This window comes from Physeter macrocephalus, unplaced genomic scaffold (assembly GCF_002837175.3).
Source record: "Physeter macrocephalus isolate SW-GA unplaced genomic scaffold, ASM283717v5 random_1478, whole genome shotgun sequence".
In the NCBI taxonomy this organism is placed as follows: Eukaryota; Metazoa; Chordata; class Mammalia; order Artiodactyla; family Physeteridae; genus Physeter; species Physeter macrocephalus.
Genome location: NW_021146232.1, coordinates 9314 through 22245, shown reverse-complemented (window position 1 = coordinate 22245; position 12932 = coordinate 9314). Strand labels below are relative to the sequence as shown.

The window sequence follows — 12932 nt, the reverse complement described above, 5'->3', positions numbered from 1 at the left end:
AGCTGAATAATATTCCATCATATTGATATATACCTACCACCTCTTCTTTATCCATTCATTTGTCTTTGGACGCTTAGGTTTCCATATCTTGGCTGTTGTAAATAGTGCTGTCGTGAACACGGGGTTTCCTTCAGATAAATGCCCAGAAGTGAAATTGTTGGATCATATGGTAGTTCTATTTTTAATTTTTTTTTTTTTTTTGAGGAACCTCCATACTGTTTTCCACAGTGGCTGCATCAATTTACATTCCCACCGGCAGTGCGTAAGGGTTCCCCTTTCTCTGCACCCTCGCCAGCGTTTGTTATTTAAATTGTTTTTATTTTGAAAATATATTGTGGTTTCCAAAACAACTACAGCCCACACAGGTGAATGGGTAGCTGCATTTCTTCTCATTTTTGAAGTCCCGTCTTTACCAGATAATATATTACTTTCCTTAGCAAACGAAAACATTTTCTCTGTCAGTTTTCGATTTAAATGATCATTTTACATCATCAGTTTCTACGTGTATTCATGGTAAGTGTTCCTGCCCACATCGAAAACAAGCTCTGTTGATCTAAATAGTTGGAGTAATAGTTGTGCCCGTTGATCTGCGTTTCTTACGCATCCTGGTGAAATCCCAAGGTGTGCTTAAGGAAGAAGCGTCACGAGCAGACGAAGGGAAGGTGCAGGACTGCTGCCGGCTCCCAGCCCAGGAGAAAGCAGGTCGGTCTGGGGCTGCGCTCCCGTCGTGGACGGGCCACCGCCTCCCCCAGAACCTCCGTCCTCCTTCCTAGGCCTGGAGGAAGTTGTCCATGCTCCCCAGCTATGCAGATTAGCCTTGGTTCGTTTCGAGGACCAGCGAAGCAGATGCGGCTGGTTCATCTCGAATCCAGGAGGAAGATGGCTGAGTCTTTTGAGAGTTGGCTTAACACGGGTTGTCGTCTCCCCGATCAGGCCTGACTCCGATTGGGTCTGTGGCCTCAGCTGTGTCCACAGGAGCCCACCCCACCTTGTAGCGCGTGGCACCTCTCAGCGCCATTGCCCGTGGCCTCCTTTCCACGCGGACGAACCTGTGGCTTGTCTGGTCTTGTCTTGGCAGTGGCTGCGTGTCCAGCCAGACGAAGAAGGTGGTCAGCGGCGTCCTCTTCGGCACGGGCCTGTGGGTGGCCCTCATCGTCACCATGCGCTACTCCCTGAAGGTGCTGCTGTCGTACCACGGCTGGATGTTCGCCCAGCACGGCAAGATAAGCCGCGCCACCAGAATCTGGATGGTAATGCAAACTCACCGCCAGTGCACAACTGGCGTGGATGTTTTTAAACCGCTCGCTCGAGGTATGCCTGACATCTGCGAAGCCGTAGCTCTTTCACAGCTTGATGTGTTCAGAGATAAGCGTGCACTCGTGACACCTTCATCGCTGCCAAGGCCACAGATTTATCCACTCTCTAAAAGTTTCCTCGGGCCCCACTTACGCCCCTTGCCTTTGGCCGTAAGAGCACTTAACATCACATCTGCCCCTTTAGCAAATTTGGAAGAGTCCGGCACAGGAGTGTTGGTTCCAGGCCCGATGCCGTAGGGTAGGTCTCCAGGACGTGCTTATTTCTTGTAACTGAAACCTTGTCCCTTTTAACCATCCCGCAGCCCCGTGTCCCCCAGCCCCCAGCAGCCCCCATCCCTCCTTGCTGCTTCCATGGTTCCACGGACCTGTGAGACCACGCAGGATGTGTCCTTCTGTGCCTGGCGCGTCCGTCAGCTCCACAGCTGGTGTGGGAGGCTTTTACTTCTGAAAGGGAAGTCCTCGCTGGGCCTTTTCCCCTGGGTGACGTTTTTTTTTTTCTTAATTAGTTTTTGTTGGGCTGTAGTTGATTTACAATGTTGTGTTAGTTTCAGGTGTACAGCAAAGTGAGTCAGTTATGCATATATCCATCATACATATACATATATCCATTCTTTTGTAGACTCTTTCCCACATAGGTCGTAACAGAGTGTTGACTAGAGTTCCCTGTGCTCTGCAGTCCCCTTGGTGACTTGAGCGTTGCCCTGTGAGTGCCAGAGAGCTCTGATTCAACGTGCCTCATTGTTTGGGCCAGAGGCTCTTTTTCTTTAACGATCGTAGTGTGTTCTGAACATCTGGTATTAATGTCTGCTGGGTTTCTCATCCAGGTCACCCATCAAATAAAAGTGCCCTCCGTCCGCTTCTTTGTAGCTTTTCTAACCTTAGCCGACCAGTTGACCGGGACTCCCTGACTCACCCTTAGCTTCTAGTACCTTCCGTCGGCTCACCTCAGCCCTTAGTCTGCCTGTCAGTTACCGGCCATGTGCGTGGATGTTTGTCCCGTGATGGGTTCATCGGTGGCTGAACGCTGTCCCCTGGGGCTCCTTGTGAAAGGAGCGGGCACCCTCGTGCCCAAGCCCACCGTACACCCTGGGCTTCACTCTTTCCCACACCGACTTCCTGCTGTTGCTTGGATGTAAGATTTCTGATTTCCAGAGAAGTCGAATTCAACTCCCAGGAGAGATTCTGAGATGGTTTCCACACTTTACAGAGCAAGGTAAAAGACCTTCCCCAGGGTGGCCTTCATGGCTGGTGTCCAGGTGAGTCCCAACCTTTTCTTCGACATCAAGAATCACCCCCCTGTCCACACACACACTGTGAGCCCTAGAAGTCCCTTTGAAGTCTGGTCAGCATGAGATGACCAGTCATCACAGCAAGTTTAGATCATTCCAGACTATAGCAGGCAAGTATGTGCCATCCACCGGGCTTGATATTGACCGAAGGGGCTGCACTTGGCTCCAGGTCCAGGTCCCTCTCCCAGCCCCGGGAGCCAATCCCGAAACCGAGGGCCTTGCAGCAGTAGGTGGGTGGAACTTACCCGCCGTGCAGAAGTGCAGTCAGACCCAATGTCAGGGTGCCCGGGGAACAGCACCGCCTGGACAGGGCAGGACGTCTCTAGGCATCTGTCAGACGTAGGGTTTCGTTCACCCTGGGTTTTATTTGGGGTTACTTGCTTGCTGAGGCCTGCAAGTGTAGGGGCAGAAAATGGACTAGAGGAAATGAACCAGCACGGAAAATCAGTCCGTGGTCGGCAAGTTGTATATCCTGGAGAACCGGTTTCGGATCTTTGACAGAGCTCGTCTTTGAGAATGTACCTTTTTTTTTTTTTTCTTAAGGGTATGGTCAAGATCTTTTCAGGCCGCAAACCCATGTTGTACAGCTTCCAGACGTCTCTGCCACGCCTGCCGGTCCCAGCCGTCCAAGATACCATCAACAGGGTAGGTGCGGCTTCACGCGCCCCCAGCATCCCCGCCCTGAAACGCCAGCGTCTTTGCGGTTAAGGTCTATGACTTGACGGGACTTCCCTGGCTGTCCAGTGGTTAGGCCTCTGTGCTCCCAATGCAGGGGGCACGGGTTGGATCCCTGGTGGGGGAACTAAGATCCCGCATGCCGCACGGCATAGCCGGAAAAAAAAAAAAAAATCTCATGGCAAACGCAGGGCCTAGCAGCAGTTTTGTGTCCCGTAAGTTTGCTTCTGCACGTGGTAGATGCTGTTGAGTGCTGTGGACCTGCTCTTACCTGCAAGGGCCAGAGCAGGTCAAAGTGGGGACCCCGGAAGTTCTGAACTGGAGGCCTGGCCTTGACCTGGCGGCGTGCGTAAGTTTGCTTCTGCACGTGGTAGATGCTGTTGAGTGCTGTGGACCTGCTCTTACCTGCAAAGGGCCAGAGCAGGTCAAAGTGGGGACCCCGGAAGTTCTGAACTGGAGGCCTGGCCTTGACCTGGCGGCGTGACCTCCGTCCCTATCGTTCTGGCTCCTCTTTCCCGTCCAGGTGTCCCGAACACCAGCCTTTGGTCCTACCCTTGGCTCTCAGGGCCTCCCCACCCATCTCACTGGCACCTTCATAGCTTAGGTGAGAATAGAGCTCTTAGTAAGGACCAGATGATGGAGAAAAAAAATACACATTGCAAGTTCTCGTTGACCAAACCTCGATCTTGTCAGTCTAGAATCCACTTTGATGATTGATTTTCGTGGTGATTCAAGATGTGGGAGCTTGTGTGCCAGTAAAGGACAAAAAAGTTTATTTGTTGAGTTATGACTGATGTAAAACATCCTTTAGCATTGGAGTTAGCTACCTTGTGTGAAGACCTGCCTTCTTCTAAGGCACAAGGAAGGAGACCATCTGTTTTAACTAGGCTTTTGTTTTTTCCATCAATCCCAGTACCTGGAATCCGTGAAGCCTCTTATGAAGGAAGGAGACTTTACACGGATGACAGCTCTGGCACAAGATTTTGCTGTCAATCTCGGGCCGAGATTGCAGTGGTATTTGAAGCTAAAATCCTGGTGGGCTACCAATTACGTGAGTATACACACACGCTATTTTTCTTGGTGGAATTTTCTGTAGGAGCATACAGTCTGTTCCATGAGCCAGCTAGCTTCCCTGACGTGGCGGGCGGGAGGAGACATTGGCGGATGACACGAGGCAGGGGGGTTGAGGTTTTGAGGAATGGCTAGCTTGGAGGAGAAGGTGTGACCCGGACACACCCGGTGGGTGGGGCTGGAAGTGGGGGGGGGCGGCGGTGGCTGGAGAAAACCGTCCGAGGCCACGGTGGGTGGGGCAGGTCACCTTGGAGTTTGATCCTGCGCTGGTTGCAGGGGCGTGTAGAGTTTGTAAACATTTTCACATGTACGCTTAGGTTCTTGGATACGCACCGTTCTGTACGTGTTTGTACTTTACAAAGGGAGGGAATTGTGATCCTTGGGCCCTGGACGTTGTGGATGTGCTTAGGGCGAGGTTGCTGGCCTTCTAGGGGACCTCGGGAGGACAGCACGCATGGACCCTGTGTGGCTCTGGAAGGGAGCCGAGCGCGGCTGAGTCAGTGGCTGCCTTGGGGAGGCTTGGAAGCAGAAGGCGAGAAGCAGTCTGTGGGGCAGTTTGGGGTGTTGTTGATGGTCAGGAAATGTTAGCAGTCCGACATTTATCCCTTCTTTTCCATTTGGTCTTTTTTTTTTTTTTAACCCTCTATAAAATGAAGGTGATCTACCTTCTAGCTATGTCTTGACTGGAATAAAACCGCTTTCCAGTTCCTTCCCACTGTTTTGCGTTCCATCTAGTTAGGCCCCCAAGAGAGGGAGAAGTGATGTCAAACACGCATGACAAAGCACTAAATGCACCCTCCCCCAGCCCCCCGCACCCCGCCTCCGCCCTGGGCAGCCTGCTTAATAAGCCTGTCGGTTGGTCTCCCCTGTGTGCACCTGACAGGTGAGTGACTGGTGGGAGGAGTACATCTACCTCCGAGGACGAGGGCCGCTGATGGTGAACAGCAATTACTACGCGATGGTGAGTCCCGAGCGGTGCCTGATGGAGACCGCGCACCGCGGTGGCCTCTTCCCGGCCCTGTGGGCTGCCTGGGGACGCTGTGGGTTTCCCCGTGCTCCTCCTGGCCCTGCCGCCCCCGTCCGAGGCCTCACGCCCCTAGCAGGGAGCCCAGGACCTGCTTTGCACACTGGAGAGCCCCGCGGATGTCCTTTTGGAATCGTAGCTCAAGGGCACCCACCAACCTGCTGCAGAGAAATTCGGATCGCACAAGCGCTCTCGTGGCAATTGACTTTCCTCGTGGCAGCGAACCTCTCCCTCTTTTCCTTCCCTCTGTTTTCCTAACTGAGCCCGCGTAGCGGTGAAGGATCACATCCCTGCCCACCCCGAAAAGCTCAGTGTCTGTGGGTCGGCTGAGAGTTTGTCCACACGCTGAGCTTTGTTCTTCTGGACGCCAGGGGTGCTGCACTGAGTGTCATTTTGACATCTCCTTGGTCTTTCTTGCCTTTTGAGACATAGGTGGTCTGCAGAGCACACCCTTTTGTTTTGTTAGAAGCACCTCATTGGGGTCTAATAACTGGTGAACCTGTCTTTCCCTTTCTTTCTGCTCTTTGCTTCCTTTTATTTTTTCCACCTTCTTCTATCTATTTTCTTGTTTGCTTTTTCTGTTTTTCTCCTTTAAAATTTCTACTGTTTAAAAAAATTTTTTTTTTTCCTTTGGAAACAATCTCAAACTTAGAGAAAAATTGTCGGTGTGGTCCAGAAGACTACTTTTTGAGAGTGAGCCATCCACCTGGTGCCCTTTCGTTTCTGAAGACTTTGGTGTCTATTTCCCACATAATCAGGGGCAGCCCTCCACATAGGTTCTCTCAAAATATAGTTGAGACAAGCATCCCTTGGACTTGAAAAATGTAGACACTGAGAAATGTGTCCCCAGATTTAGAAAGTTGCAAGCACTGCCCTATATAAAAGGTTATTTTAACCTTTGGTTCCTTCTCATTCAGAAAACTTCCTAATTATCTAATTGCTCCTTTTAACTTCTGCTTTCCTTTTTATGCATTCTGTGCGGATAATTGGGGTGAAGCGCTGTTACCTTTTTTTTTTTAGGCTTGAATTATATTTATTTACAATTTACTTTTAAAATATACTGTTACCTTTCCTAGCCCAAGAATTATTGGGGGGCTTGAAACGTGAACACAATAAAACTGAAAAAGTGTAGAAAATGAAAATAATTTCTTTTCCAGCAGAGCAGATGTCATTAACACATGTATAGAAATAGTTTAACTGTGTGTTGAAGTTAGCTTGTCTTTCCCTGTGAACATTCTCCCTGCTGTCGTGTGTTTTCTTGTATCAGGATTTGCTGTACATCACACCGACTCACATTCAGGCAGCGAGAGCAGGCAACGGTATCCACGCCATCCTGCTTTACAGACGCAAACTGGACCGGGAGGAAATCAAACCAGTATGCAAACTGCTTTTTAAAAAATTCTTTTAGAACCGCTTTATCAAGGTGTAACTGATGTACTGCACATGTTTGAAGCATCCGCTTTGATAAGTTCTGGTCTACTGATGTATATCTCTGTACTCGTGAAACCATCACCTTAGTCAAGTTAATGAACCACCCCCAGGAGTTCGCTGGTGTCCCTTTTCACTCCCCCCCGCCGCCATCTCCCTGATCTGCTTTCTGTCACTCTAGGTTAGCTTGCATTTTCTAAAACTTCTGAATGGAATTTTACAGCATGCATTTTTTTTTTTTTTTTTTTTTTTTTTGGTCTAGCCTCTTTCGCTCAGCATAATTACTTTGAGATTTAAATCTCCTCTGTATCCCAAATGGACATATGTTTGATGTATTTTAGTTCTGCCATTTGTCCTACGAAGAAACCCTCACTAGCTTGCGAAGGAAATAATATAGCTGTCGAGCTACTCACGAGAAGGCATTTTTTTCCTTCTTTTTCTTTTTTTTTAATTTTTATTGGAGTATAGTTGATTTACAATGTTGTGTTCGTTTCAGGTGTACAGCAAAGTGGATCAGTTATGCGTATACATGTATCCACTCTTTTTTAGATTCTTTTCCCGTGTAGGCCATTACAGAGTGTTGAGTAGAGTTCCCTGTGCTGTACAGCAGGTCCTTATTGGTTATCTATTTATATATGGTAGCGTGTATATGTCAATCCCAATCTCCCAATTTATCCCTCCCCCCGCAACCCCGGCATTTTTTTTTTTTCTTAAATACCCCTTTGGATTAAGGGTCAGTTTATGAATGACCCATTAGGGTGTGTTATTTAGGAATAAAAAGCAGGATGTTGTGCCTCGGCCTGGTTCTGCAAGCTCCAGGGGAGCACCGTGTCCCAGGGAGCCACCATTCTTTATAGTGCTTGGCAAAGGTTAAGTCCAGCCACGCTATGTGCACAGAAAACAAACCCAGCATTTAAATGTGTGGACTTGATTTGCTCCTTGGATTTTTGTTTGAAACATGCCTCTGTTACAGATTTTTCTTTTGGGATCTACAGTTCCGCTCTGCTCCGCCCAGTGGGAGCGAATGTTTAACACTTCTCGGATCCCAGGAGAGGAAACAGGTGCGTGACCCGCTCGGGGTCCCTTTGGGAATCAGAACTTTCCATCCTTATGCTCAGGAGTTGTTGGAGGAGACCACGCTGATGAGTGCTGACCTTCTGAGATTTCAGAGATTTCAGGCTCGCCAACCGTCCTTCTGTTGAATTTCCTTTGTCTGTCTCAAGCCTGGACAGTTAACTGATTTTCAGACCTCAGTTTCTCTTCGGTTGAAGGCTGTCTTCTGGTGGAGTTTTTTTCTCGGCTGGGTTAGGAATATTCCTGTTTCTTCATCTGTATCTTTCAGGGCCGTTTTGCTCTGGCTCCCACGCAGGGTTTATGGTGGAAAGCGCCCTGGCCCGTGCTCAGGGAAACCAGATTTGTGGTTCGGCAGCTCACTTCCAGCAGCCTGACCTGGGACGCATGACCCCCCTTCTTTCCCACTGCCCGGTGTAGGGGGGCCACATCTGTCCCAGCCGGGACACCCTCAAGAATGTAAGGGAGAGACAATGGCACCGCCTGGGTCCATCCCAGGCCCGCCAGGGCTCAGGCTTAGCGAGGGTGGCGTCCTTTGCTCTAGGTGACACGTCCAGTGAGCGGCCGAGCCGAGCTTAGCACTCAGGCCTGTCTGATCCCAGAGCTCTCGATTCGGGTGCTCCACCACGTCCTCTGCAGACCTTTGGGGAGTGGACGCGTGAGCTGAGCGGAGTGGTGCGGGGGAAGAGTTGGTGCCGTCACGGGTGGTTTTCTCCCCTCCCCTAACCGCGTGCCTCCGGGTTCTGTCTCCCGCCACCCCCTCCCCAGACACCCTCCAGCACCTCGGGGACAGCAGGCACATTGTCGTGTTCCACAAAGGCCGCTACTTCAAGGTCTGGCTCTACCACGACGGCCGGCTGTTGAAGCCCCGGGAGATCGAACAGCAGATGCAGAGGATCCTGGATGACCCGTCGGAGCCCCAGGCTGGGGAGGCGAAGCTGGCGGCCCTCACGGCGGGAGATAGGTGTGCAGCGCCTCCGTGATGCCGTTGTGTCTGGGGGCCGTCGGGGGCGGCGGTTCAGAGTGCTCTCCTCACCCAGGGTCCCGTCTGGCGGGGAGGTGTGCCCACTGCCTGCAGTGCTCGGCTTGGCTTTGTCCCCGGGGAGCGGGTGCCGCCCCCACCCTCAGGCCCCCTCGGGCACCTCCGTGGGACAGGCAGGCGTGCATGTGCACGGGTCCCAGGGCGCGCGACAGAAGGAGGGAGGGAGGTAGGCGTCTTCCCCGGGCTGCGGCATATTTAATCTAGAAACAGGCATGTTTAACCAGGGCCTCTGTGTTAGCGTTAACCTCCTGCCTCGTCTGAAGCGTGGGGACCTGGCCTGTGCACCCTCGGCTCTGACACCTTTGGGGCTGGATGAGTCTGTTTTAGGTGGCAGAGGGGAGCGCTGTCCTGTGCACCGTAGGAGGCTGAGCAGCATGCCTGGCCTCTCCCGCTGGATGCCAGTAGCATCCCCCAGCCTGGCAAGCAAATCTGTCTCCAGGCCTGGCCCAGGGCCGCTGGGGGCAGTATGGTCCCTGGTTGAGGACCCCTGAGGTCAGCAGTGTGGCCACTGTTGGGGCAGCACTGGGAATAAGGTGGTGAGTGACCCGACCTGTGGAGAAGAGGAAGATGCCCGGGCGAGAGCACACAGAGGTCGGCAGTGAGCCGTGGGGACCGACAGGCCGCAGAGGCGTCCGGGGAGCAGGTGCTGGGAGCCGTGGAGTGGGTCGGGGTGCCGGAACTCCGGGTGGGATGGGTCCCGTGTGCCCGGCTGCACTTGGGCTTGATTCTGTGATGGGCTGCTGTTAAAGGGGCCATGTTAGGCTGGAGTGACCTGAGCAGACTTAGGAGATCATTCTGGCCCAAGGGCTCCTGGAAGCAAGATCCTCGCTGCCTGAGGACCAGAAACAGGCAGCGTTGGTAGGAAGGGAGGCTCAGTCCGAGAAGCTGGGGTGTTTGGCCGTCTCTGGGGGGCAAAGACTCAGCTGGAACAGAGGGGGCGTGTGTCCTGGGGAACGAGCCCTGGGTCCCCGGTGCTGATTGAGTGTCCTGGGGGCACCCAGTTGGGCAGAGGTGGGGTGGGCTGGGATGCAGGCTCAGTGAGCTCCCCCCCACCCCGATGCCGCCCCCGTGGGGCATCGCCCATCTCATCTGCCTGAGCCCCGAGCTCGCACCAGCCATCCTGGTGGTCACTGCCGTTCCCAGGCACTGAGGAGAGTGGTTGAGGCTGAGCCTGTGATGGGACCCGTTGTGTTTATGGGCGTTCTGGCCCCATGGGCGGCCTCAGCTGAGCACTCGGTGCGCGTGGAGAAGAGGGTGGGAGACAGAGGCCAAGTGGCCCTGACGTGGAACGGTGGGCGGGGGCCTGAATGAGGGGGCCCAGGAGCCATCCGGGGAAGCCACGGCCGGGGTGGCTCTCAAGAAGTGGGCGTCCCGTTAGCACCGTGTACCCCGCGTCGGGCGGGACGGAAAAGGATCCCTGAATTCTGCTCCCGGGGTGCCCCTTATCCCGGGGCTGTCGTGTGGCTGTTTGTAGCATGGATGCGTGGACCTGGGGCAGGCTGGCCTGGGTAGGAATCCCAGCCTGCCACGAAGGAGCTGTGACTCCATCTCTGTGCCTCAGTTTCTTCATCTGAAAAATGGGACAGAGGTGTCGGGGCCCGTGAGCTCGTCCCGGCACCAGGGAAATGCTCTTGGCACGTGGGGTGGTTCTGTGGAGGGGGTCTGGGCGCGGGGCTGGGAAGGATGTGAGGGGGGTCCTGCCTACCTGTGGGTCCGCTGCCCTGGACGGTGGAGCTTGGGGCCTGTCTGCATTCTTGTCCTTCACTCGGCATTTATGGACGAGGTTCCATGCCTGCGACTGCCCTGGAGCAGATACAAGGAGAAGGCGAGGCCCCTGCCCCTAAAGAAAGCAGCCCAGCCGGCAGGCAGGTGGGTGACCGCATATGCAGAAAGTCGCAAATGCATAGTTTTCCTTAAACCCCTACAACGCTGGAAACTGAAAACCGTTGTCGTTTCAAACGTCCCACGTAAAGAGATGTCACCAAACTGCTGCAGGTTTTTTTATATGTTTCTTTTTCATTTATTTCTTTTTATTTTTGGCTGCAATGGGACTTCGTTGCTGTGCAAGGACTTTCTCTAGTTGTGGCGAGCAGGGGCTGCTCTTCGTTGCGGTGTGCAGGCTCTAGGCGCGCGGGCTTCAGTAGTTGTGGCACTCAGGCTCAGTAGTTGTGGCTCACGGGCTCTAGAGCGCAGGCTCACTAGTTGTGGCGCACGGGCTTAGTTGCTCCGCGGCATGGGGGAATCTTCCCGGACCAGGGCTCGAACCCGTGTTCCCTGCATTGGCAGGCAGATTCTTAACCACTGCGCCACCAGGGAAGTCCCTGCTGCAGGTTTAATTGTATTTAATCCTCACTGCAGAGTCCCCTGGGCCAAGTGTCGCCAGGCCTATTTTGGACATGGGAAGAACAAGCAGTCTCTGGATGCAGTGGAAAAAGCCACGTTCTTTGTGACGCTGGACGAAACAGAACAAGGGTATAGGGAGGAAGACCCGGTTACGTCGATGGATAGCTACGCCAAGTCTCTGCTGCACGGCAGGTGTTTCGACAGGTATCACGCTTAACCTTCTGAAACACAATGGTTTGCCTGTGGACTTGGAAGAAATGTTACATGTGGCTGACACCCAGCCTCAAGTATGTATCTACGCTCTTAAGGAATAAGGCTAGCGTGAAAATATGACTGGTGACTCTCTTCTTTCCACCAAAACTGTTACACACACACACACAGCTTAAGCAGCAGCTTTGAGGTCCTTCCCCTCTCTGTGCACGACACCTCCACTTGGAGATGCTTGTGAGGAGTGGCTGTGGGTTACCTGGCACCAGGTGGGGGAAGGTGGTACCTGGGGCCTGACCTGGATGTCGGCTCTGGCTTTGCTCACCGAGCGCATGATTGTGGTGAGGCTCTTCCACCTCTTGGAGCCTCCTTTGCCTTGTCTGTAAAGTGAGGTCCTGCCTGCCCATCAGGTTGGGGGTGAGGATTGGCTGGGGTGGGGGAGGGGTGCGGCAAGCACAGTTGGTCTTCCGTGTCCGCGGGTTCAGCCTACTACAGACCGTGGACCGTTGTTTAAGAGCCTCGGCTGTGGAGCCTGCGGATACGGAGGGCCAACCGTGTGGGGCTGGAGCATCCTCAGGTTTTGGTCCTATAACCAACCCCCCCGGCAGATACCGAGGGACGACTTTGCAGCCTCCTATTTCTCCGCAGTTGCCTTGTGCATCCTTTTTTTGTTACAACGATACGCCCTGTTCTCCTGCTCTCCAGTACCTGAATGCATATCTCTGCGTCGGGAGCAGGGGAGAAATGAACGACTTAGGGTCTTACGTGTGCTTTTATTGTCACCTGCGGAGAGCCGTCCGCCTCTGCGGGTGCAAGTCAGTGAGCCCATCCAGAGGAAAACAGATACATCGCTTGGGTTTATTTTTGTCTTTGTAAACATGTAAGTCACATAAACATTTTTGTTTCTTGTAGGTGGTTTGATAAATCGATCACATTTGTCATCTTTAAAAACGGCAAGATAGGCATAAATGCGGAGCACTCCTGGGCCGACGCCCCCATCATCGGTCACCTTTGGGAGGTGAGTGTCTGCAGGTTTAACCTGAGTGTGGAAATTGCTGTTGGAATTTCTGAATTTAACTGAATTTAAACTTCATAGTATCTGTCTGGTTATAATAAGTGTTTTCAGCAGGTGTCAGTGCCAAATGTAAAGTTAAATCAGTAACGGAAGTCATTCCTGTCTTCACTCCCTACGGCTGAGGTTCCTTAAATGGAGACATTTAATGTCATGTCCTGATGGAGCCAAAATAGTGAGATGGCCTTGGCTCCAACGCAGTGACATCAGGGCGGAACTGAAGCTCAGTTGTTTTGAAATAAACCACCCCTTCTTTGCTGTGTTTTCTAGATTTTCCTATCTGCCAAGCGTTAGGCCAAATAAAAGCAAGGATATTAAAAATCTTGGTTTATAGGGCTTCCCTGGTGGCGCAGTGGTTGAGAGTCCGCCTGCCGATGCAGGGGACACGGGTTCG

General features: G+C 52.7%; 1 protein-coding gene across 2 annotated transcripts in view; it reads left to right on the top strand.

The window, feature by feature from the left end:
* The first annotated feature begins 1046 nt into the window (after positions 1–1046).
* The window catches only part of LOC102992378 (carnitine O-palmitoyltransferase 1, liver isoform), a 21192-nt gene continuing 9306 nt past the window's right edge, over positions 1047–12932 (top strand). The window contains exons 1-9 of one of the 2 annotated variants that reach the window (XM_028486438.2): positions 1047–1250; positions 3149–3250; positions 4194–4331; positions 5235–5312; positions 6643–6750; positions 7777–7864; positions 8643–8838; positions 11275–11463; positions 12379–12484. In XM_028486438.2, coding sequence (XP_028342239.1) covers positions 1161–1250; positions 3149–3250; positions 4194–4331; positions 5235–5312; positions 6643–6750; positions 7777–7864; positions 8643–8838; positions 11275–11463; positions 12379–12484 — 1095 coding nt within the window. In that variant the 5' untranslated portion in view covers positions 1047–1160. The remainder of the gene's footprint in view (positions 1251–3148; positions 3251–4193; positions 4332–5234; positions 5313–6642; positions 6751–7776; positions 7865–8642; positions 8839–11274; positions 11464–12378; positions 12485–12932) is intronic. The other variant, XM_028486439.2, reaches the window with a different exon arrangement.